Source organism: Xenopus tropicalis, chromosome 10 (genome assembly GCF_000004195.4).
Source record: "Xenopus tropicalis strain Nigerian chromosome 10, UCB_Xtro_10.0, whole genome shotgun sequence".
Taxonomy (NCBI): domain Eukaryota; kingdom Metazoa; phylum Chordata; class Amphibia; order Anura; family Pipidae; genus Xenopus; species Xenopus tropicalis.
This window is the reverse complement of record NC_030686.2, coordinates 12,155,354-12,177,634: the sequence shown is the minus strand read 5'-3', so window position 1 is coordinate 12,177,634 and position 22,281 is coordinate 12,155,354. Positions and strand designations below refer to the sequence as shown.

The following is a 22,281-nucleotide window of genomic DNA, read 5'->3' as shown; positions in this document are numbered from 1 at the left end:
CCTTTTCTCTGTAATAATAAAACAGTACCTGTACTTTATCCCAACTAAGATATAATTACCCCTTATTGGGGGCAGAACAGCCTTATTGGGTTTATTTAATGGTTAAATGATTCCCTTTTCTCTGTAATAATAAAACAGTACCTGTACTTGATCCCAACTAAGATATAATTACCCCTTATTGGGGTAGACCAGCCCTACTAGGTTTTTTTAATGGTTAAATGATTCCCTTTTCTCTGTAATAATAAAACAGTACCTGTACTTGATCCCAACTAAGATATAATTACCCCTTATTGGGGGCAGAACAGCCCTATTGGGTTTATTTCATGGTTATATGATTCCCTTTTCTCTGTAATAATAAAACAGTACCTGTACTTGATCCCAACTAAGATATAATTTCCCCTTATTGGGGGCAGAACAGCCTTATTTGGTTTATTTAATGGTTAAATGATTCCCTTTTCTCTGTAATAATAAAACAGTACCTGTACTTGATCCGAACTAAGATATAATTACCCCTTATTGGGGGCAGAACAGCCTTATTGGGTTTATTTAATGGTTAAATGATTCCCTTTTCTCTGTAATAATAAAACAGTACCTGTACTTGATCCCAACTAAGATATAATTACCCCTTATTGGGGCAGAACAGCCTTATTGGGTTTATTTAATGGTTAAATGATTCCCTTTTCTCTGTAATAATAAAACACTACCTGTACTTGATCCCAACTAAGATATAATTACCCCTTATTGGGGTAGACCAGCCCTACTGGGTTTATTTAATGGTTAATGATTCCCTTTTCTCTGTAATAATAAAACAGTACCTGTACTTGATCCCAACTAAGATATAATTACCCCTTATTGGGGTAGACCAGCCCTACTGGGTTTACTTAATGGTTAATGATTCCCTTTTCTCTGTAATAATAAAACAGTACCTGTACTTGATCCCAACTAAGATATAATTACCCCTTATTGGGGGCAGAACAGCCCTATTGGGTTTATTTCATGGTTATATGATTCCCTTTTCTCTGTAATAATAAAACAGTACCTGTACTTGATCCCAACTAAGATATAATTACCCCTTATTGGGGGCAGAACAGCCTTATTGGGTTTATTTAATGGTTAAATAATTCCCTTTTCTCTGTAATAATAAAACAGTACCTGTACTTGATCCCAACTAAGATATAATTACCCCTTATTGGGGTAGACCAGCCCTACTGGGTTTTTTTAATGGTTAAATGATTCCCTTTTCTCTGTAATAATAAAACAGTACCTGTACTTGATCCCAACTAAGATATAATTACCCCTTATTGTGGTAGACCAGCCCTACTGGGTTTATTTAATGGTTAAATGATTCCCTTTTCTCTGTAATAATAAAATAGTACCTGTACTTGATCCCAACTAAGATATAATTACCCCTTATTGGGGGCAGAACAGCCCTATTGGGTTTGTTTCATGGTTAAATGATTCCCTTTTCTCTGTAATAATAAAACAGTACCTGTACTTGATCCCAACTAAGATATAATTACCCCTTATTGGGGGCAGAACAGCCCTATTGGGTTTGTTTCATGGTTAAATGATTCCCTTTTCTCTGTAATAATAAAATAGTACCTGTACTTGATCCCAACTAAGATATAATTACCCCTTATTGGGGGCAGAACAGCCCTACTGGGTTTATTTAATGGTTAAATGATTCCCTTTTCTCTGTATTAATAAAACAGTACCTGTACTTTATCCCAACTTAGATATAATTACCCCTTATTGGGGGCAGAACAGCCCTATTGGGTTTATTTAATGGTTATATGATTCCCTTTTCTCTGTAATAATAAAACAGTACCTGTACTTGATCCCAACTAAGATATAATTACCCTTTATTGGGGTAGACCAGCCCTATTAGGTTTATTTAATGGGTAAATGATTCCCTTTTCTCTGTAATAATAAAACAGTACCTTAACTTGATCCCAACTAAGATATAATTACCCCTTATTGGGGGCAGAACAGCCCTATTGGGTTTATTTCATGGTTAAATGATTCCCTTTTCTCTGTAATAATAAAACAGTACCTGTACTTGATCCCAACTAAGATATAATTACCCCTTATTGGGGTAGACCAGCCCTATTGGGTTTATTTAATGGTTAAATGATTCCTTTTTCTCTGTAATAATAAAACAGTACCTTAACTTGATCCCAACTAAGATATAATTACCCCTTATTGGGGGCAGAACAGCCTTATTGGGTTTATTTCATGGTTATATAATCCCCTTTTCTCTGTAATAATAAAACAGTACCTGTACTTGATCTCAACTAAGATATAATTACCCCTTATTGGGGCAGAACAGCCTTATTGGGTTTATTTAATGGTTAAATGATTCCCTTTTCTCTGTAATAATAAAACAGTACCTGTACTTTATCCCAACTAAGATATAATTACCCCTTATTGGGGTAGACCAGCCCTACTGGGTTTATTTAATGGTTAAATGATTCCCTTTTCTCTGTAATAATAAAACAGTACCTGTACTTGATCCCAACTAAGATATAATTACCCCTTATTGGGGTATACCAGCCCTACTGTGTTTATTTCATGGTTAAATGATTCCCTTTTCTCTGTAATAATAAAACAGTACCTGTACTTGATCCCAACTAAGATATAATTACCCCTTATTGGGGTAGACCAGCCCTACTTGGTTTATTTAATGGTTAAATGATTCCCTTTTCTCTGTAATAATAAAGCAGTACCTGTACTTGATCCCAACTAAGATATAATTACCCCTTATTTGGGGCAGAACAGCCCTATTGGGTTTATTTCATGGTTATATGATTCCCTTTTCTCTGTAATAATAAAACAGTACCTGTACTTGATCCCAACTAATATATAATTACCCCTTATTGGGGGCAGAACAGCCTTATTGGGTTTATTTAATGGTTAAATGATTCCCTTTTCTCTGTAATAATAAAACAGTACCTGTACTTGATCCGAACTAAGATATAATTACCCCTTATTGGGGTAGACCAGCCCTACTGGGTTTATTTAATGGTTAAATGATTCCCTTTTCTCTGTAATAATAAAACAGTACCTGTACTTGATCCCAACTAAGATATAATTACCCCTTATTGGGGGCAGAACAGCCCTATTGGGTTTATTTCATGGTTATATGATTCCCTTTTCTCTGTAATAATAAAACAGTACCTGTACTTGATCCCAACTAAGATATAATTACCCCTTATTGGGGGCAGAACAGCCTTATTGGGTTTATTTAATGGTTAAATGATTCCCTTTTCTCTGTAATAATAAAACAGTACCTGTACTTGATCTGAACTAAGATATAATTACCCCTTATTGGGGGCAGAACAGCCTTATTGGGTTTATTTAATGGTTAAATGATTCCCTTTTCTCTGTAATAATAAAACAGTACCTGTACTTGATCCCAACTAAGATATAATTACCCCTTATTGGGGCAGAACAGCCTTATTGGGTTTATTTAATGGTTAAATGATTCCCTTTTCTCTGTAATAATAAAACACTACCTGTACTTGATCCCAACTAAGATATAATTACCCCTTATTGGGGTAGACCAGCCCTACTGGGTTTATTTAATGGTTAATGATTCCCTTTTCTCTGTAATAATAAAACAGTACCTGTACTTGATCCCAACTAAGATATAATTACCCCTTATTGGGGGCAGAACAGCCCTATTGGGTTTATTTCATGGTTATATGATTCCCTTTTCTCTGTAATAATAAAACAGTACCTGTACTTGATCCCAACTAAGATATAATTACCCCTTATTGGGGGCAGAACAGCCTTATTGGGTTTATTTAATGGTTAAATAATTCCCTTTTCTCTGTAATAATAAAACAGTACCTGTACTTGATCCCAACTAAGATATAATTACCCCTTATTGGGGTAGACCAGCCCTACTGGGTTTATTTAATGGTTAAATGATTCCCTTTTCTCTGTAATAATAAAATAGTACCTGTACTTGATCCCAACTAAGATATAATTACCCCTTATTGGGGGCAGAACAGCCCTATTGGGTTTATTTCATGGTTAAATGATTCCCTTTTCTCTGTAATAATAAAACAGTACCTGTACTTGATCCCAACTAAGATATAATTACCCCTTACCCACTAATAAGAACCCAAAAGTGAACGACTCCTTTAAAGATCAACTAAAAAAATGAGTTGCTGTAACCATACCCGGAGCACTTTTTTTTAAATAGATATTTGCACTTTTAAACTGCTATTACAGGCAACCAGCAATTCAGCAACCCTAGGGTTAACTGACCGCAACCTTGATTGATGTCACCACAATTTATTGACACAGCTGCGATTTTTTTTATTTGACTTTTTAAACTGCCTGTGGGGGCTCAGTCCCTATCTGCATCATAACAAACAGAAAAGTGTGATGTCACAACCGACATCACAATGTGCAGTGATGTTTGTGCAGCTTCCCTGCCAAGCGAGTGCCAGAGCTGAGCTGGTTGGGTTGCAGGGCAGATCCCCTGGGAGCTGCTCTCTCCTAATCAGCTGTTTTTGCCTCCTTAAAGCCACTTTAACAGCTTTAGGCTTTAAGCCTTTACCATCGAATTGCTTCGGCGCATCCTCGCTCGGCTCCACATCTGTAAGTCAGCCAATTGGTTTTATCATTCAGATATATAAAGGGAATAGGGTGTGAGCCTGGGGATGTAGGCCTGGAATGGGCCGTCTGTGTAACTATAGAGATTCCAATGTGTCAAACACGCGACCGTGACTTTTTTTTTTTGATGTAACAGCGATTTATTTGACAAGACTGTGACTATTTTGATAGGAACTTTTATATATATATATATATATATATATATATATATATATATGTAATAAAGTAATAGGTTTTACAGTGCCACAAAGTGGTGTAGGAGTTTATAATCTGTGGGATAAATCAGAGGCATAAGTGTATAAGTGTAAATGTTAGTACAGGTATAGGATCCCTTATAGAGAAACCTGTTATCCAGAAAGCAAGATATAATTACCCCTTATTAGGGGCAGAACAGCCCTATTGGGTTTATTTAATGGTTAAATGATTCCCTTTTCTCTGTAATAATAAAACAGTACCTGTACTTGATCCCAACTAAGATATAATTACCCTTTATTGGGGTAGACCTGCCCTATTGGGTTTATTTAATGGTTAAATGATTCCCTTTTCTCTGTAATAATAAAACAGTACCTGTACTTGATCCCAACTAAGATATAATTACCCCTTATTGGGGGCAGAACAGCCCTATTGGGTTTATTTCATGGTTAAAAGATTCCCTTTTCTCTGTAATAATAAAACAGTACCTGTACTTGATCCCAACTAAGATATAATTACCCCTTATTGGGGGCAGAACAGCCCTATTGGGTTTATTTAATGGTTAAATGATTCCCTTTTGTCTGTAATAATAAAACAGTACCTGTACTTGATCCCAACTAAGATATAATTACCCCTTATTGGGGCAGAACAGCCCTATTGGGTTTATTTAATGGTTAAATGATTTCCTTTTCTCTGTAATAATAAAACAGTACCTGTACTTGATCCCAACTAAGATATAATTACCCCTTATTGGGGCAGAACAGCCCTATTGGGTTTATTTAATGGTTATATGATTTCCTTTTCTCTGTATTAATAAAACAGTACCTGTACTTGATCCCAACTAAGATATAATTACCCCTTATTGGGGCAGAACAGTCTAATTGGGTTTATTTAATGGTTATATGATTTCCTTTTCTCTGTAATAATAAAACAGTACCTGTACTTGATCTCAACTAAGATATAATTACCCCTTATTGGGGCAGAACAGTCTAATTGGGTTTATTTCATGGTTATATGATTTCCTTTTCTCTGTAATAATAAAACAGTACCTGTAATTGATCCCAACTAAGATATAATTACCCCTTATTGGGGCAGAACAGTCTAATTGGGTTAATTTAATGGTTATATGATTTCCCTTTCTCTGTAATAATAAAACAGTACCTGTACTTGATCCCAACTAAGATATAATTACCCCTTATTGGGGCAGAACAGCCTTATTGGGTTTATTTAATGGTTAAATGATTCCCTTTTCTCTGTAATAATAAAACAGTACCTGTAATTGATCCCAACTAAGATATAATTACCCCTTATTGGGGCAGAACAGTCTAATTGGGTTAATTTAATGGTTATATGATTTCCCTTTCTCTGTAATAATAAAACAGTACCTGTACTTGATCCCAACTAAGATATAATTACCCCTTATTGGGGGCAGAACAGCCCTATTGGGTTTATTTAATGGTTAAATGATTTTTTAGAAGGTATGGAGATCCAAATCCAAAACCCCAGGCCCATAGCATTCTGGATAACAGGTCCCATACCTGTATATTATTGAATTTAGATTGAAAGCTCCATGGGGCAGGGACTGATAGGAATGATGCACTGACAATTACAAATAAACACACAATTGCATAGGATTAACAATAATCTCTGACTCATTTCTATTTTAGCATAAACTCACATAAAATCTCTTTTTTCTGATACAGGAGTTGCAGCATGGGTGCCCGAAAGCACAATTTTTTAACTGATTTATTCAAACACAAGAACAAGGTAAGGCCACAGTGTGTTTCTCTGGTATTGGCTTTAGTGGGAAGGACTGGGATGGGTTGGGAAGGACTGGGACTGACTGGGATGGGTTGGGAAGGACTGGGATTGACTGGGATGGGTTGGGAAGGACTGGGACTGACTGGGATGGGTTGGGAAGGACTGGGACTGACTGGGATGGGTTGGGAAGGACTGGGACTGACTGGGATGAGTTGGGAAGGACTGGGACTGACTGGGATGGGTTGGGAAGGACTGGGACTGACTGGGATTGGTTGGGAAGGACTGGGACTGACTGGGATGGATTGGGAAGGACTGGGACTGACTGGGATGGGTTGGGAAGGACTGGGACTGACTGGGATGGGCTGGGAAGGACTGGGACTGACTGGGATGAGCTGCTCAGGGATATTAGACACACTGTTGGGGGGGAGCATTGGGTTTCAGTGAGTCCTGTGCCACAAGTAGGGTTGTCACCTCACCCTTAAATACCAGCCACATATTGATACCTCATCATGCATGGCTAATTAGCAATTAATTTAGATGCATGCTGCAGACTGAACTGATCTATGTGCAGCCATGCAGCATGCATCTAAATTAATTGCCAATTAGCCATGCAGGATGTGGGTTCAACATGGGACTGGTATTAAAGGGTTAAGGCTCAACCCTAGCCATAAGTGACATCAACAAGCAATAATTATACCTGGTGACATCACTGAGCACTGTTTATAAGGCTATATGTGTATATATCTCTATATCTATATGTGACTTGGTTTTCTTTTCTTAATGGTGTTTATGAAAATCTTTCCCCCACAGGAACCTAAAAGCCGAAGTACCTTTTATGTTCCACTTCAAGAGACAGACGTCTCATTTGCTCTAAATCTGGAAGCTGAAAAACCTGCAGGTATTTGAATTTGAGGAATCGCCTGCGTTACTTTATCTTTAGGTCCTTAGTCACAGCTTGCAGGGTTAACAAACTACACAACCTTATTATATGCACAAGTTATGTGGAACCCAAGGTTATATTATAGCAATGGGGAACAAGCTGGTAGAACTGAAGGGGGTGCTTATGGGGGATCATGTAACAGCATTCAGTCATTTACCAATACGGCAAATATCCCTAAACCTACAGAACAACCTCTACTTGTACTAAAGCAGAAGGAACCACTAGCACTCCATAAAAATGCCCTAAAATCCCTCACACATGATTATTTTAGGATCTAGTCCTTCTCCTATGGTGAAAAGTCTATAGACTTGTCCCACATTCTCCCAATCTCATAGGCCCACGGCTCGACTTGGCCTCCTGATTAACCAATCAGAGCAGCCGGGCAGTATTAGAAAGTGATTGTAGTTGTTTCTGTATCAACTCAATGTATATCAATCTATATTTTCCACTACAGAAGCAAGCGTGAAGAAAGGGAAATTTCGACGCCTCTGCAAATCTATAAGGAACTTCTTTCGAAAGAAAAAGAAGGTAAGGTGGAACGCTCCACCATCTCTCTTTGGGTTTGGGTTTGACGGCTTTAGTACTAACAATGCCACGGCCTTGACTTTCCTGGCAGAGAAACATCTCCTGAATTTTCAGCATCAGTTTCTAATTCATTCTTTGCCTTTTAATCATGGATTTATCTTTTTTTGGATTTCTATAGGAATGTTCAGAAAGTGTGCAGGAAGTAAGCGCCACAGAGCTGATGCTTGAGGAAAAGGAGCCACAGAAGGATAAACCTATTGAGATCCTTTCAGGTACAGAGCCAAGGATAGATATGCCCATTAAACCCACAGAGACCCCCAGAGCCAGTAGATAACTTCTCCACAGGCCCTTTATCAGCCATATATGTGTTTTAAGTCATTTTATCTGATCTTTGCAGAGTCTCCAGATATTTCCTCTGATCCTTCCCCGAATTTTGGAAATACTTCAATTCCAAAGAGCGAGAAGGATGATGAAGAGAAGAATGTTGAGGTGATTCCTGCTGAGAGGACACCGGTGAGATTCCCATTCATGGGATTAATAGAAATCTATTTCTAAACATTAGTAGGGAGGAATAATCTCTCCCATTTCTCTTAGCCACAAAAATTGTGAAACTAAAAAACGGAAACTAAAATTTGGAAACTGTCGTAAATTCACAAATCGCTTTGAAATCAATCAATTTTTATCGATTAAGGTTTTTTTGTAGCTTTTGGAGATCACTGCTTTAAAATATAACTCTTAGAATGAAGGATTGTAGGATTTAACGTGTATAATACCCCAATGACAAACACTATAATATAAAAAGAATGTAACATGACGCACAATTTCCCACACTGGAAGCTGTCACTATCCTGAATGAGGCTTTTGCTATCAAAATATCTGAATTAATTGTGTTTTGTTTCTTCAGAAAATAAATACAGAAGAGAATGCTATTTCCCTGAACAGGGATGTAAGGTAAGATACAGCATCTCGTTTAGATTGGGGTTAATCTGCTCACAAACCTTAGTGATTATGGTTGCCCTACAGGGGCACCACCCTATTAAAGTGTATGTGTGCAGGCTCGGGCTGGGGGCTTCTGGGCTGTACATGTATGTTGCCCAGGGACACAGAAGGGCCACACGTGACACATGTACAACTCACCAAAGGCTCAACTGAAAGAATATTTAATTGTTTGTTCTTTACTTCCAGCTCTCCTATAACTATTAAAGCTTTCAAGCCAATATGTCTACTGCATGCTGGTTCCCTTGGAAAGGTGAGTTACCTGTTCCCATACATGATTCTGATATTTCTGCCCCTATTCAGGATAACTGACGGTTCTGTCTCATTCCAGGTATACAGAGCCGAACACATAGCAACAGGTACGGTTGTTGCTGTGAGGACTCTGAAAATGAACCGCATGACTGACAAAGAGGATTCCGATCGGTAAGTTAAAGGGGGACCTAACAGAACTTTAATTGCATTTGTGATCTGGAACTTCCTTAGATTTTCCCTAAGATAAGACTTGTTCTGAGATCTGTCTCTGGTTTTGAATCCATACATCAAATATGCTGTACTAATGGGAACCTTAAAGAGACAGTATACTGAGCAACAATGGAAGCAGTATATGTGCTTTCACAGTTCCACCTATACCTACCTTATATAGACTTTTGGATGTTTTTATTTCTCAGATTTTACCTGGAGGAGCGCATCCATCGGAGGGTGCAGAGAATGCAGAATCCGTTCCTTATTTCTTTATTCTCCTCCATTCGTACCAAAAATCAACTCTGCTTTGCAGTGGAATATGCAGAGGGAGGTACGTTGGAATCCCAGCTGAGCCGAAATGCCTTATCGCTGGAAAGATCTATGTAAGTACCGGCGGCCTTTTGGGAGGAACTTAAATATCTGTAGAACTGCCAATAATATACTATTATTCTATTATATACTATTATTCCATTATTACTATTATTCCATAGAGAGCCAAAACATGGTGGGGGCTGAGGTCCAACTTCGGCTACAGATTGTTGCCCATATAGGTAAATAACCAATACTGACGGGAACTTTGTCTTTTTTACTCTTTTGCAGCTTTTATTCCGCCTGTATTGTCCAAGGTGTAAAATTCTTACACGATAACAGGATTGTACATAGGTAAGTAGGGTGTTTAGCCTCAGACCTAGAATCAGCACTCTTCTGGCCCCATATGCTGAATAATCAAATATATTTGTTTTAGTGCTGTAAAAATGATCCTAAATTATCCTTTCATGTTAATGCAGGGATTTGAATCCACGGAACATTCTTCTGGACGGCCAAGGTTACGCAAAAGTAGCAGGTTTTGGGCTCTGCAAAGAAGGTAAGATGTCTGTGTATAATAACGTAGCGTATAAGGGATCAGTTTGGGATGTAATATTCCTATTATTTAGGCACAGTCTAAGGGTAAATGATGTTCGGCTAATCAACGATTTCTGATTGTACTTTAGAAATTGGATATATGAACAGATTCCAGAGCCACTGCGGAACTTTGCACTACATGGCCCCAGAAATGTTGACAGACGACTCCTGTGCCAGATCAGTGGACTGGTGGGCTGTTGGTGTGATTATATACCAGATGCTTGTGGGCAAGGTAAGTGCCTATTAACACACTGAATGAGGACATTTTCTTTTTTAACTTAAGTTATTATCTAATCCCCATTATAGTCACCCCCTCTGGGTACGTGAATCCCATTTACTCCCATTATTTGCATTTCCTTTTCCTGGGCTGTTCTCTTTCCCTTGGTAGTGGGAGGGGCTTGGACATAATGTTTCTTTTTCTCCCAGAAATCCTTTATATTACTGAATAGAAATTATGCTTCTGTTGGGTTAAATGGTCACATAAACTGCAGGAAACTAATTGCTGTTTTCCTTTTGTAGCTGCCTTTTACAGGACAGGATACTGAGGTAATAAAGAATAAAATCCTCAATGAAAGCCCAGTATTCCCACCAGACCTGGCTGACAACGCCAAGCTGATAATACTAAAAGTAAGTTCATTATCATTATTTTACAACCTGTGGTGTCAGTCGTTAATGCAGGCAATTTATGCTTCCCACTATGGTTGTCATGGTGATGTCATGGTCACATGGTCTTATAGACTAATATTTCCCATGGCATAATTTAGACTCATCTAAAGGCAACCACTAGAGACATTTAGTTGGATGTTGTATGCCTGGGCCACTCATGTAGACAATCAAATTGCACAGATCCACTTGATTGGTTAATGGGACAAATGAGCAGATCTTAAGGTAACAAGAGGGGTTGTGGCACCTGTAGCTTTAAGGTTGGCTGGTGTCCCCACATATGTAACTGGTTGGGATAAGATCAGATTTGCAGATTATCTATGGATACATTTAAATGTGTAACTTTGTCTTTTTGTAGCTCTTATGCAAAGAAGCCAAATACCGACTTGGATCAAGAGAAGAAGATGCCCAAGAAGTCATGGAAAGTCCTTTATTCAGGGTATGTTAATATTTTACTTGTCTTATATGGCACCATCAGTAGTTGGGTTATTGTAGATCCCCTTATTAATGAGTTTGATTCATTGAGTTGTTCCTTATCTGATCACTGGGGAACAATAATTTCAGTTTGCATGGAGACACCATACCCTAAATAACAGATAATAACAGATTTCTCCTCTTGAACAGGGATTAGACTGGGGAGCCTTAATGGAAAAAGAAATCCAGCCCCCATTCATTCCCCAATCTGTGGAACCAAAGATAAAGAAGGAAGAGCCACAGAATGTAAGGGACATTGCACTGAAGGCTTCTGAGAAGAAAAAGAAATCGGTGAGGTTCTGCTTGATGGAACCACAGAACGCAGGAGAATGCAGCAGTGTCGCCGCTATTGATGATTTCGACCTACAGCTGCAACTGCGCGCTGGTTCTTTTGTAAAGGTGAGTGGCGCGGCCCCCAAATGTGAGTCTGATATTTCAGAGCTTATTCAGTATAACCGAGAGCTTTCTCTCATTGCAGACATATCGAGCTGAACACCGAGCAACAGGGAGGATTGTTGTTATTAAAGCTCTACAGAAATTACCTGAGACTGATGAGGAAGAACACAGAAGGTGAGTGGACCTTGTTTTAAGTCACCCACACATAGAAATGCCCCTCACCCCCCCCCCCCATCGGGTTGGCACAATTCCAGGTATATCTATCTCTCTGCCTTTTAATGACATTCTGTTGGTTTATTCTCTAGGTTTCTTGTGGAGCAACAAATCCTTACGAGGACAAAGACAACACAAAATCCATTCCTTGTTGCGTTATTTACTTCGTTCCATACGGAACAGCACGCCTACTTTGCAATGGACTATGCAGAGGGTGGTGACTTGGCATCCCAGCTGTGCCAGCATGGCATTTCGCTGGAGAGAACTATGTAAGTACTACTGGGCTTTTTGGGGAGGTTCTTTTATATTTGTAAGGCTGTAAATAATGTCCTGGTTCCATGGAGAGCCAAGGCATGGGGAAGGCTTAGGTTCAGCTAATAATAGCTAAATAAAGTGTGTTCCCCACACAGATACAGATAAATATCTCTGTCCTTATAGCAACTGATATTCATTTGGTCTTTTTCACTCTTTGCAGATTTTATTCTGCCTGCATCACCCTAGGTGTGAAGTTTCTACATGAGAACAAGATTGTACATAGGTAAGTACAAGCCTTTAGCCTTCAAGCTCAAAATGGCTGATCTCTTTAGAGGGCTGGATATGAGCGGGAAAAGGCATTGGGTTCAGTGTTATAATTGCAGTGTTATAATCACATACTATGTCTTAATTATGTTAATACAGAGATTTAAGACCAAGAAACATACTTCTGGATGGCCAAGGGTATGCGAAAATAGCAGGCTTTGGGCTCTGTAAAGAAGGTAAGACTTTATATTCCATACTCTGCTCTTAGGAAATGTCTTTTAATATTAATTTCATTCATATTATTATAAATCCTACTTCTATGAAATATTCTGAAAAAGGAGAGTGAATTTATAGTTTGTCTCCCAATATTCCAAGGGTAAATGATCCTCAGCTCATGAAAGTTTTCTGATTTGCACTTTAGGAGTTGGAGATAATGACAGAATCCAGAGCTGCTGCGGAACGCTGCCGTACATGGCCCCAGAAATGCTCACAGAGGGCTCCTATACCAGATCGGTGGACTGGTGGGCTCTAGGAGTTCTCATTTACAAGATGCTTGTTGGCAAGGTAAGCGCCCATTCACATACTGAATTAGGAAATGACTATTGATCTAGAACAGAATTGGAGCAGGACTTTTGGAAATATTTCTTTTTTCATTACTGGTACCTGGATCTATTAGTCCATCTACACCCTAATCAGGCAGAAGCGCCCCAGTTACCAGGGGCGGCAAAAAGCCGCTCCTGGTAACTTTAAGAGCCGAATTTCCGGTTTTTAAACCGGAAATTCGGCTCTTCTAGTGCAGAGAGCGCAATTGCGCTCTCTGCACTAGCGATCTCACCGCCCCCGGACCCGCTCCTGCGCTCAGAAGGTAAGCGCTGGGGAGCGGGGGGGGGCGGCATCCAGGAGCCGCCTCAGGCGGCGATATGTCCAGAATCGCCCCTGACCCTAATATCTACCCAGGTCTAGAATTTGTGTCCTTCCTATCCTTAGGCTTCTTTCTTTCTCAAAATCCATATTGTTACAACAACCGCTGTTTTTCTTTTGTAGAAACCCTTTAGCGGAAATGATATAGAGAATGTGAAGAACAGAATCATCAACGAAAGCCCAAGTTTTCCACCAGAACTTGATGCAAATGCAAAGTTAATAATAATTAAAGTAAGTTGATAGGATAATTATTATTTTATCCGTGTTTAATCCGGGCAACACATACTTTCTGCTATCATTAGTTCTCATACTCATAATGGGAGATTGTTTTGGCCACACAAAAGGGGGAAAAAATCTCAAGCAGGAGGGGGTGCGGCACCTTTTAACTCCATGTTGGTTGGTGCCCTGACATATGTAGGGGGAGGAATCAGATGAGGTTATTAGACTCAACTCTATGCTTCTGTTTGTAGCTCTTACGCAAAGAGGCCAAATACCGCCTTGGGTCAAGCCAACGAGATGCTGAAGAAGTTATGGAAACTCCGTTATTCAGGGTATGTTATATATTTTACTTATCTTTAATGGCAGCCATTACTAGAGGAGTCATTGTAGATCCCTCTATTCATGAGTTTGATTCGATATCAGGTTGGTTTCCATATAGTTTCCATAACAGATAATAATACGTTATATTTTTCTCTTGCTTGCAGGGATTAGACTGGGGTGCGTTTCTGAAAAAAGAAATCCAGCCCCCATTCACTCCCCAAATCAGTGTGTCAGTCCAACTTGGGGAGCAAAGGGTTTACTTAAAGTGCCCAGACACCCCAAAGGCAATAAAGGAATCTGTGGAGTCAGAGAGTGAAATGGAAGAGCCACAGATCCCAGAGGATATTGCTCAGAGCGTTCCCACAGAAGATGAGCAATCTGCAAGCTCTTATTTGAGCGGTGATGAACCACTGAGTAAACACACTGATCCGAGTTCTGAGTTCACTACTTCCAGTTCTGATTATACTGATGGAAGTGATTCTTCTTCTGAGCCGGAAACGGTGAGATTTTGTTAGATGTGGGTTTATAGGGTATTACGTATAAATGCAATAAAATAATGTACTATATAAGAATGATTATGGGACATAATATCCTTTATAGGGATATACTGTACGTTAGATTATACTACAGTGTATGGTACCATTAGCCCAAGTGAGACTTTTATCTGAATTAATAGAGTTTTATTTCCTTCTCTAGGCTAGAGATTATTACTGTGCATTGATCAGAGAGATTGATACAGCACTAAACCACGAAAAGGTGGACGCAAGGTAGGATATCGGGTTTCTAGTTTGATGCTGAGGTTGTTATTGTAAAATAGAAAAGCCTTTATTACATCTTAGATACAAAAACCCAACGCGTTTCAACCCCACAGGGAGGGGCCTTCGTTAGGGGCACATGCATTAAGAAAATAGATGTGGGCCGGTATCTAAGATGTAATAAAGATTTGTTCTATCTTTCTATATTCAGGTGTGCTCTGTTCCTCAATCTATTGCTTGATTCTCTGGGAATGGGAATTACAGGCAGCCCCCTGCTTGTTACATTGTATTAGATTTTAGTGTTCTAACCTAATACATAATGAGGTTGTTATGTAACCCTTAGTTATTAGGGTAATGATGGGGCCCCCTGTTCCATTACAATGGGTGTATATAGGCTTGGGCTGGGCCCCCCTCTGTTGTACATGTAGTTGCCCTAAGACATAGAAGGACCCACACAGGTCAACCATAAGGTAACTGAGCTTATATTTCATTCTTGTTTTTCTCAGGAATCAGACAACTATTGCTGATTTCCAAATACAATGTGAACTCGGTGCTGGTGCTTTTGGAAAGGTAAGTTACTCGGCTCCTTGATATGGCGGGGGGAGATATTGGAACAAAGGCATTTTAATGGGGTTCTCTCTCTTGTTCCAGGTATATCGAGCGCAACATAGAGAATCCAGGAGTATTGTAGCCATCAAGACTCAACAGAAGGCTGCAGTCACCAGCATAATTGATTATAGAAGGTCAGTAAAATGGGGAATAATTATTATTTGTGTGTATGGTCTGGAACGTTCCTACAAGGCAGATGTTTTATATCTGTTCCTGAACATACACAGATTCCATTATTGGTTCATTTCCAATTACCGTTACTTTAAAATTGATATAATATTCTCTTATAAAGTGCCATTGGCTTATTTTTAACACTTACAGCAGATTTATTCAAACTTAACATGAGGTAAATCTGCGTGAGGTGATTTTGGTGCGATTCTCCTAAATTGAGATTATTTTCTTGATCACGATTTATCCTGTGATTTCTAACTCCAGCCATGATGCAATAGAGTCAGTTGGAAGCTGATTGTCAGAAATTATGATTCTTTATAAATACACAAAGAAAAAAATAAATTCACTAATTGATCAGGTGTTGGGATATTGATAGTTATGCCCTTAATGAATTTTTACTATAGGGATCTATAGATAGGCCTAACTTGGCTAATTTGGACTTTTGATGGATTTATTTTGCAGCATTCTCCTGGAGCAGCGCATCCTTCTTATGGCAAAGCGACAGCAGAATCCTTTTGTTGTCGGTTTATTCGCCTCCTTCATAACCGAGCAACATATCTGCTTCGCTATGGATTACGCTCAGGGAGGGACCTTGGAGTCCCAACTGAAACAAGGTGCCATATCGCTGGACAGAACTACGTAAGTACTGCTGGGCTTTTATGGAGGGTCACACAGGCGATAGCCTTATAGTCGCCATAACACTGCATATAAATAGTACTGTGATCACTTTCCAATCAATACAGAGAACATGGGCGGTTGCTTCTTTCCCTATAGCAAGCGAGGGCATATAGAAACATGTTTTTGCCATGGTTGTGCTCTCGTTACCATGAAACAATAGAGAGCAAAGGCTTAGTGAGGGCCTAGGCCCAACAATTGCTACCGGTTGTTACTCGTATAGATAAATACTCAATTCTGCAATCATAGTGAGTTTTGTCTTTTTGACCCTTGTAGGTTCTTCTGCTCCTGCATTGTCCTCGGGCTGAAGTTTCTACATGAAAACAAGATTGTTCATAGGTAAGTGGGGAATTTCCCTTTAGTCTGAGAAATGTCTGATATGGTAATAGGGCCGACTAATGGCGTCTGTTCTCTCAATGCAGAGATTTGAAGCCAGAAAACATCCTACTGGACAGCCGAGGATATGCCAAAATAGCAGACTTTGGTCTTAGCAAAGAAGGTAAGAGGGTTGTGTTTAATTAAGATTTAATTTTCTCATCCACTCCTATAATTCTGCCCCTCTATTGGGCTTTGGGCATCTTTATATTGGATTAAACAACCATTGTACCTCAATGAATCTACTAATGAAAGTTTTCTGGTTGTATTTAAGGAATTGGCTACGGGGACGTGTTCCTGAGCCGCTGTGGAACTGTAATATATATGGCTCCAGAAATCTTCATGGAGTCAAACTTTACCAGATCAGTTGACTGGTGGGCTCTTGGAGTGATCCTATACAGAATGGCTATTGGCGAGGTAAGTGCCCATTTATTAACTGAATCAGGGAATCACGGCTTGTTCTAAACATAATAGGAGCTCAGTTACTGCAACATTTCTGTCCATTTATTACGTTTAGTGTCCAACCTGGATGAAAGGTGGACTTTTCTGTATAAGCCCCATTATAGTATCCCCTCTGTGTAGCTGAACCCCATCCACTCCCAGTACAGGTATGTTATCCCTTATCCAAAAACCCGTTATCCAGAAAGCTCCGAACAGAATGCCTTTTTCCTTCCTTTTTCTCTGTAGTAATAAAACAGTACCTTGTACTTGATCCTAACTAAGATATAATTACCCCTTATTGGGGCAGAACAGCCCTATTGGGTTTATTTAATGGTTAAATGATTCCCATTTCTCTGTAATAATAAAACAGTACCTGTACTTGATCCCAACTAAGATATAATTACCCCTTATTGGGGGCAGAACAGCCCTATTGGGTTTATTTGATGGTTAAATTATTCCCTTTTCTCTGTAATAATAAAACAGTACCTGCACTTGATCCCAACTAAGATATAATTACCCCTTATTTGGGGCAGAACAGCCCTATTGGGTTTTTTTTTATGGTTAAATAATTTCCTTTTTCTCTGTAATAATAAAACAGTACCTGTACTTGATCCCAACTAAGATATAATTACCCCTTATTGGGGGCAGAACAGCCCTATTGGGTTTATTTCATGGTTAAATGATTCCCTTTTCTCTGTAATAATAAAACAGTACCTGTACTTGATCCCAACTAAGATATAATTACCCCTTATTGGGGGCAGAACATCCCTATTGGGTTTATTTAATGTTTAAATGATTCCATTTTCTCTGTAATAATAAAACAGTACCTGTACTTGATCCCAACTAAGATATAGATAATCCTTATTTGATGCAAAACAATCCCATAGGGTTTAATTAATGTTTTATTGATTCTTTAGTAGACGTATGGAGATCCAAATTACGGAATGACCTCTTATCCGGAATACCCTTGGTCCCAAGCATTCTGGATAATGGGTCCTATACCTGTACTTAAGTCTAACCATTTACATCGCTCATCATGTTGGGGTTGGGTTTAATGGTGACTGAGCCTTCAGCTTCATGTATAAAGTGCAGCATTACAGGACCGTACCCCATTACTGATATTGTTGCCATTTTTTGTTTCATGCTTTTAAAACAAATATTTTGTTCTGTTTGTAGTTTCCTTTCTTCGACAAAGACAGGGAGTTCCTGAAGGCCAAAATCATATATACAGAGCCGAAAATTCCTCCGGATCTGCTTTTAAGGGTCAGGTTCACATTACAAGGGGTAAGTACCTGTTGGGATTTTGCAGTCTGCTGTTTGAATGTTTAATCCAGGGACAGGGTTGGACTGGGGGGTACAGGGCACACCGGGGCTACCACACCCCCAAAGGTGCCTCCTCCGGTCGCGTCCCCCACAGGGGACCCGGCCATTCACCTCTCACCCCCCTTTCCCCCCGCAGGGGCCCCCTGTCCGACGTCCTCCCCTGAACGCGCATATGTGAAACGGATCAGGGGAGGACATAGGAGGTCAGATGAAGCGGCAGTAGGGTCGGGTCTTGATCACTGGGGCCCACTGGGTATTTTCCTGGTGTCCCGGTAGCCCAGTCCGACCCTGTCCAGGGATCATTTACTGCCCACTAATGTTAATGTAATCTTGCTCACATTGGCACTTCCATTTATAAACTTTGGGGCTTTATTTTTTACTGCGCACTCCAAAAATGCCAAATGTTTCTCATTGAGCAGTTTCTTTTTGTACAATTTCTCTCCCACACTGCCTATACGGTGCCGGTTTCTGGCACACCCACATACGTACATGAGTTTGCTTAATGCTTCTCAATATCATACATTTTTCTCTTTGCAGCTGCTGAAAAAAGATGCCAGACTTCGCCTCGGGTCACATGAAACAGACGCTAAAGAAGTCATGGAAAGCTCTTTATTCAGGGTATGTGAATATTTTACTCCTCCTAAGTGGCAGCCATTAACAGAGGGGTCTTTTTTAGATCCATGAGTTCCATTCCCTGTGTGAGCTCTTGCGCACTTTCACAGGGCAGATATCACTTGGAATTGGATAGAATGTGTATATGTTAAATAACAGATAGTGCTAATAAAGTATTCCTGCTTTTTTACAGGGATTTAACTGGGACACCCTTCTGAGCCAAGAAATGCAGGCGCCATTTACTCCTCAAATAAGTGTTCCAGAGCCAGTGGAGTTAGTAAGCCTTCGCTTACCGGGCGCTGGTGTCCCAGCAGAACGACCCGACAGGACCCCGTTGGAAGAGGCATTAGAAGAGTTGAATTGTCCTGCTCTTCTGCCTTGAAAACGGGGTTCCTGTGAATTATTCAGTCCAGGTAAGGAGTTTGCCGTTGTACAAATAAAAAGTATAAAAAAAAAGTAGCAAAGGGAGGAATGGGCTTCATTACACACTTAGGGGCACATTTACTTACCCACGAACGGGCCGAATGTGTCCGATTGCGGTTTTTTCGTAATGATCGGTATTTTGCGATTTTTCGGAAAATTGTCGCGACTTTTTCGTTGCCATTCCGAAAGTTGCGCAAAATGTTGCGATTTTTTCGTAACGTTAAAACTTGCGCGAAAAGTCGCAACTTTTTCGCAGCTTTCGCGCCGAGTACGAAAGATTCGGATTCATTCAAGCTTCAGTATGGTGACTTTTCTTGGGCCAGGTTGAATCTGCAGGGTGCCATTGAGTCCTATGGGAGGCTTCCAAAATCATGCTAAGTCTGAAAGTTTCGCCCGCCGCTTACGGGCGCTCAATACGAAAAAGTCGCGACAAGATACGAGCAAATCGTAATGGCTACGAAAAACTCACGTTTTTTCGCGCAAGTCGTAATGGTTACGAGAAAGTCGCGACAATTTCCGAAAAGTCGTAAAGGCGACGAAAAAAATCTCAAAAAATACGAAAAAGTCGCAAAATGTTCGTTTTCCAATCGGAATTTTTCCAATTCGGATTCGAATTCGTGTCTTAGTAAATCAGCTCCTTAGCCTAAGGGGTCTTGGGAAACGGCTCATTGGAGTTATCTTGGTGTCCTTTAACCTATGGAATCAGGGAAAACATTGATATTTATATCTGTTCAGCTATTTCTACATAGGCCCAACTAATTGGGCTCAAGAGGTTGTATTTTCTCTTTAACACTCCTCTCCCTCCTAATTCAGAGATCCCGAGCTGACTAATAATGACCCGATCTTCTCGGAGGAAGAAGACGTTCAAAGCCAAATTCCTTCATTTCTATGAAGATGAATTATTATTATTATATTTTTATATAAATGTTTATATTATTTATTTTTTTACTTTTTTGTAAAAAAAATTGTAACAAAATGTAATTCTATTTTTCTATATAATTTGTAAAAAATGTAATTCTATTTTTCTATTTAATTTATAAAAACTGTAATTCTATTTTGTATATAATTTGGAAAAATTTTATTCTATTTTTCTATATAATTTGGAAAAAATTGAATTCTATTTTTCTATAAAATTTATAAAAAATTGAATTCTATTTTTCTATAAAAAAATTTAAAATAATATAATTCAATTTTTTTATATAATTTGTAAATAATTCTATTTTTCTAAAAAAAAAAATTTAAAATAATATAATTTATTCTATTTTTCCATATAATTTATAAAATATATGTAATTCTATTTTTCTATAAACATTTTTAAAATTATTATATTATATTTTTCTAAAAAAATTGTAAATTATTCTATTTTTCTAAAAAAAAAATTTTTAAATAATTTAATTTATTCTATTCTTCTAAAAAATTTGTAAATAATTCTATTTTTCTAAAAAAAGTTTTTAAATAATATAATTTATTCTATTTTTTAAAAAAAATTGGAAATAATATTTTTCTATAAAATTTTTTAAAATAATATAATTTATTCTATTTTTCAAAACATTTTGTAAATGATTCTATTTTTCTAAAAAAAATTGTAAATAATTTAATATATTCTATTTTTCTAAAAAAATTTGTTAATTCTATTTTTCAAAAAAATATTTTAAAATAATATAATTTATTCTATTTTTCTATTAAATTTGGAAATAATATAATTCTATTTTTCTATAAAAAAATTTTTAAATAAAATAATTTATTCTATTTTTCTAAAAAAATTTGTAAAATAATATAATTCTATTTTTCTATAAAAAAAAAATTCAAATAATATAATTTATTCTATTTTTGTAGAAAAATTTGTAAAATAATATAATTCTATTTTTCTATAAAATTTGGAAATATAATTCTATTTTTCTATAAAAAATTTTTAAATATAATTCTATTTTTGTAAAAAATTTGTAAAGAATTCTATTTTTCTATAAAAATTTTAAAATGATATAATTCTATTTTTCTAAAAAAAAATTTGAAATAATATAATTCTATTTTTCTATAAAAAAATTTTAAAATAATTCTATTTTTATAAAAAAATTGTAAATAATTTAATATATTCTGTTTTTCTAAAAAAAATTTGTTAATTCTATTTTTCCAAAAAACATTTTCAAATAATATAATTTATTCTATTTTTCTAAAAAATGTTTTTAAATAATATAATTTATTCTATTTTTCTATAAAATTTGGAAATATAATTCTATTTTTCTATAAAAAAAATTAAAATAATATAATTTATTCTATTTTTGTAAAAAATTTGTTAAGAATTCTATTTTTCTATAAAAATTTTAAAATAATATTCTATTTTTCTGAAAAAATTTTTGTAAATAATATAATTCTAGTTTTCTATAAAAAAAATTTTTAAAATAATATAGTTTATTCTATTTTTCTAAAAAAAATTGTAAATAATTCTAGTTTTCTAAAAAAAATTATATTCTATTTTTGTAAAAAAAAATTTTTGAAATAATATAATTCTGGTTTTCTATAAAAAATTTTACAATAATATAATTTATTCTATTTTTAAAAAAAATTATAAATCTATTTTTCCATATTATTTATAAAAAAATGTAATTATATATTTCTAAAAATTTTTTTAATTATATTTATATTCTATTTTTCTAAAAAAATTGTAAAAAAAATGTAATTCTATTTTGCTATTAAAATAATAGAATTCTATTTTTCTATAAAATTTGGAAATAATATAATTTGCGCACATGAAGCCGGTTGACGCCA

General features: G+C 37.2%; 2 protein-coding genes and 2 long non-coding RNA genes across 4 annotated transcripts; all 4 read left to right on the top strand.

Moving 5' to 3' along the window:
* The first annotated feature begins 6,527 nt into the window (after positions 1-6,527).
* Positions 6,528-8,035, top strand: LOC116407973. The gene is made up of 3 exons (XR_004220655.1): positions 6,528-6,585; positions 7,390-7,477; positions 7,974-8,035. It is a non-coding gene; the product is annotated as an uncharacterized LOC116407973 (long non-coding RNA).
* A 1,585-nt stretch (positions 8,036-9,620) lies between these two features.
* LOC116407995 (serine/threonine-protein kinase N2-like) lies at positions 9,621-12,116 on the top strand. The gene is made up of 8 exons (XM_031894604.1): positions 9,621-9,885; positions 10,103-10,165; positions 10,291-10,367; positions 10,495-10,637; positions 10,925-11,032; positions 11,427-11,507; positions 11,693-11,941; positions 12,021-12,116. The coding sequence occupies exons 1-8, from the start codon at positions 9,632-9,634 to the stop codon at positions 12,114-12,116; spliced, it is 1,071 nt and encodes a 356-aa protein (XP_031750464.1). The 5' UTR covers positions 9,621-9,631.
* A 140-nt stretch (positions 12,117-12,256) lies between these two features.
* On the top strand, positions 12,257-17,302 carry LOC116407994 (serine/threonine-protein kinase N2-like). Its single transcript, XM_031894603.1, has 15 exons — positions 12,257-12,420; positions 12,627-12,689; positions 12,830-12,906; positions 13,092-13,234; positions 13,715-13,822; positions 14,062-14,142; positions 14,296-14,631; positions 14,828-14,898; positions 15,393-15,456; positions 15,538-15,629; positions 16,129-16,305; positions 16,618-16,680; positions 16,764-16,840; positions 16,991-17,133; positions 17,234-17,302. Exons 1-15 carry the CDS (start codon positions 12,350-12,352, stop codon positions 17,300-17,302), a joined length of 1,635 nt encoding a protein of 544 aa, XP_031750463.1. The 5' UTR covers positions 12,257-12,349.
* Positions 17,303-18,276: 974 nt separating this feature from the next.
* On the top strand, positions 18,277-20,428 carry LOC116407935. The gene is made up of 4 exons (XR_004220621.1): positions 18,277-18,441; positions 19,018-19,098; positions 19,286-19,505; positions 20,329-20,428. It is a non-coding gene; the product is annotated as an uncharacterized LOC116407935 (long non-coding RNA).
* The last annotated feature ends 1,853 nt before the right edge of the window (positions 20,429-22,281 follow it).

Excerpts from the sequence above, each read along its gene's own strand:
- LOC116407995 (XM_031894604.1), top strand. The coding sequence starts at position 9,632 with ATGGAAGCAGTATATGTGCTTTCACAGTTCCACCTATACCTACCTTAT. Across the intron at positions 9,886-10,102 it reads TTATCGCTGGAAAGATCTAT|CTTTTATTCCGCCTGTATTG; the intron begins GTAAGTACCGGC and ends ACTCTTTTGCAG. Across the intron at positions 10,638-10,924 it reads ACCAGATGCTTGTGGGCAAG|CTGCCTTTTACAGGACAGGA; the intron begins GTAAGTGCCTAT and ends TTCCTTTTGTAG.
- LOC116407994 (XM_031894603.1), top strand. The coding sequence starts at position 12,350 with ATGGACTATGCAGAGGGTGGTGACTTGGCATCCCAGCTGTGCCAGCAT. Across the intron at positions 13,823-14,061 it reads CAAAGTTAATAATAATTAAA|CTCTTACGCAAAGAGGCCAA; the intron begins GTAAGTTGATAG and ends TTCTGTTTGTAG. Across the intron at positions 15,457-15,537 it reads GTGCTGGTGCTTTTGGAAAG|GTATATCGAGCGCAACATAG; the intron begins GTAAGTTACTCG and ends CTCTTGTTCCAG.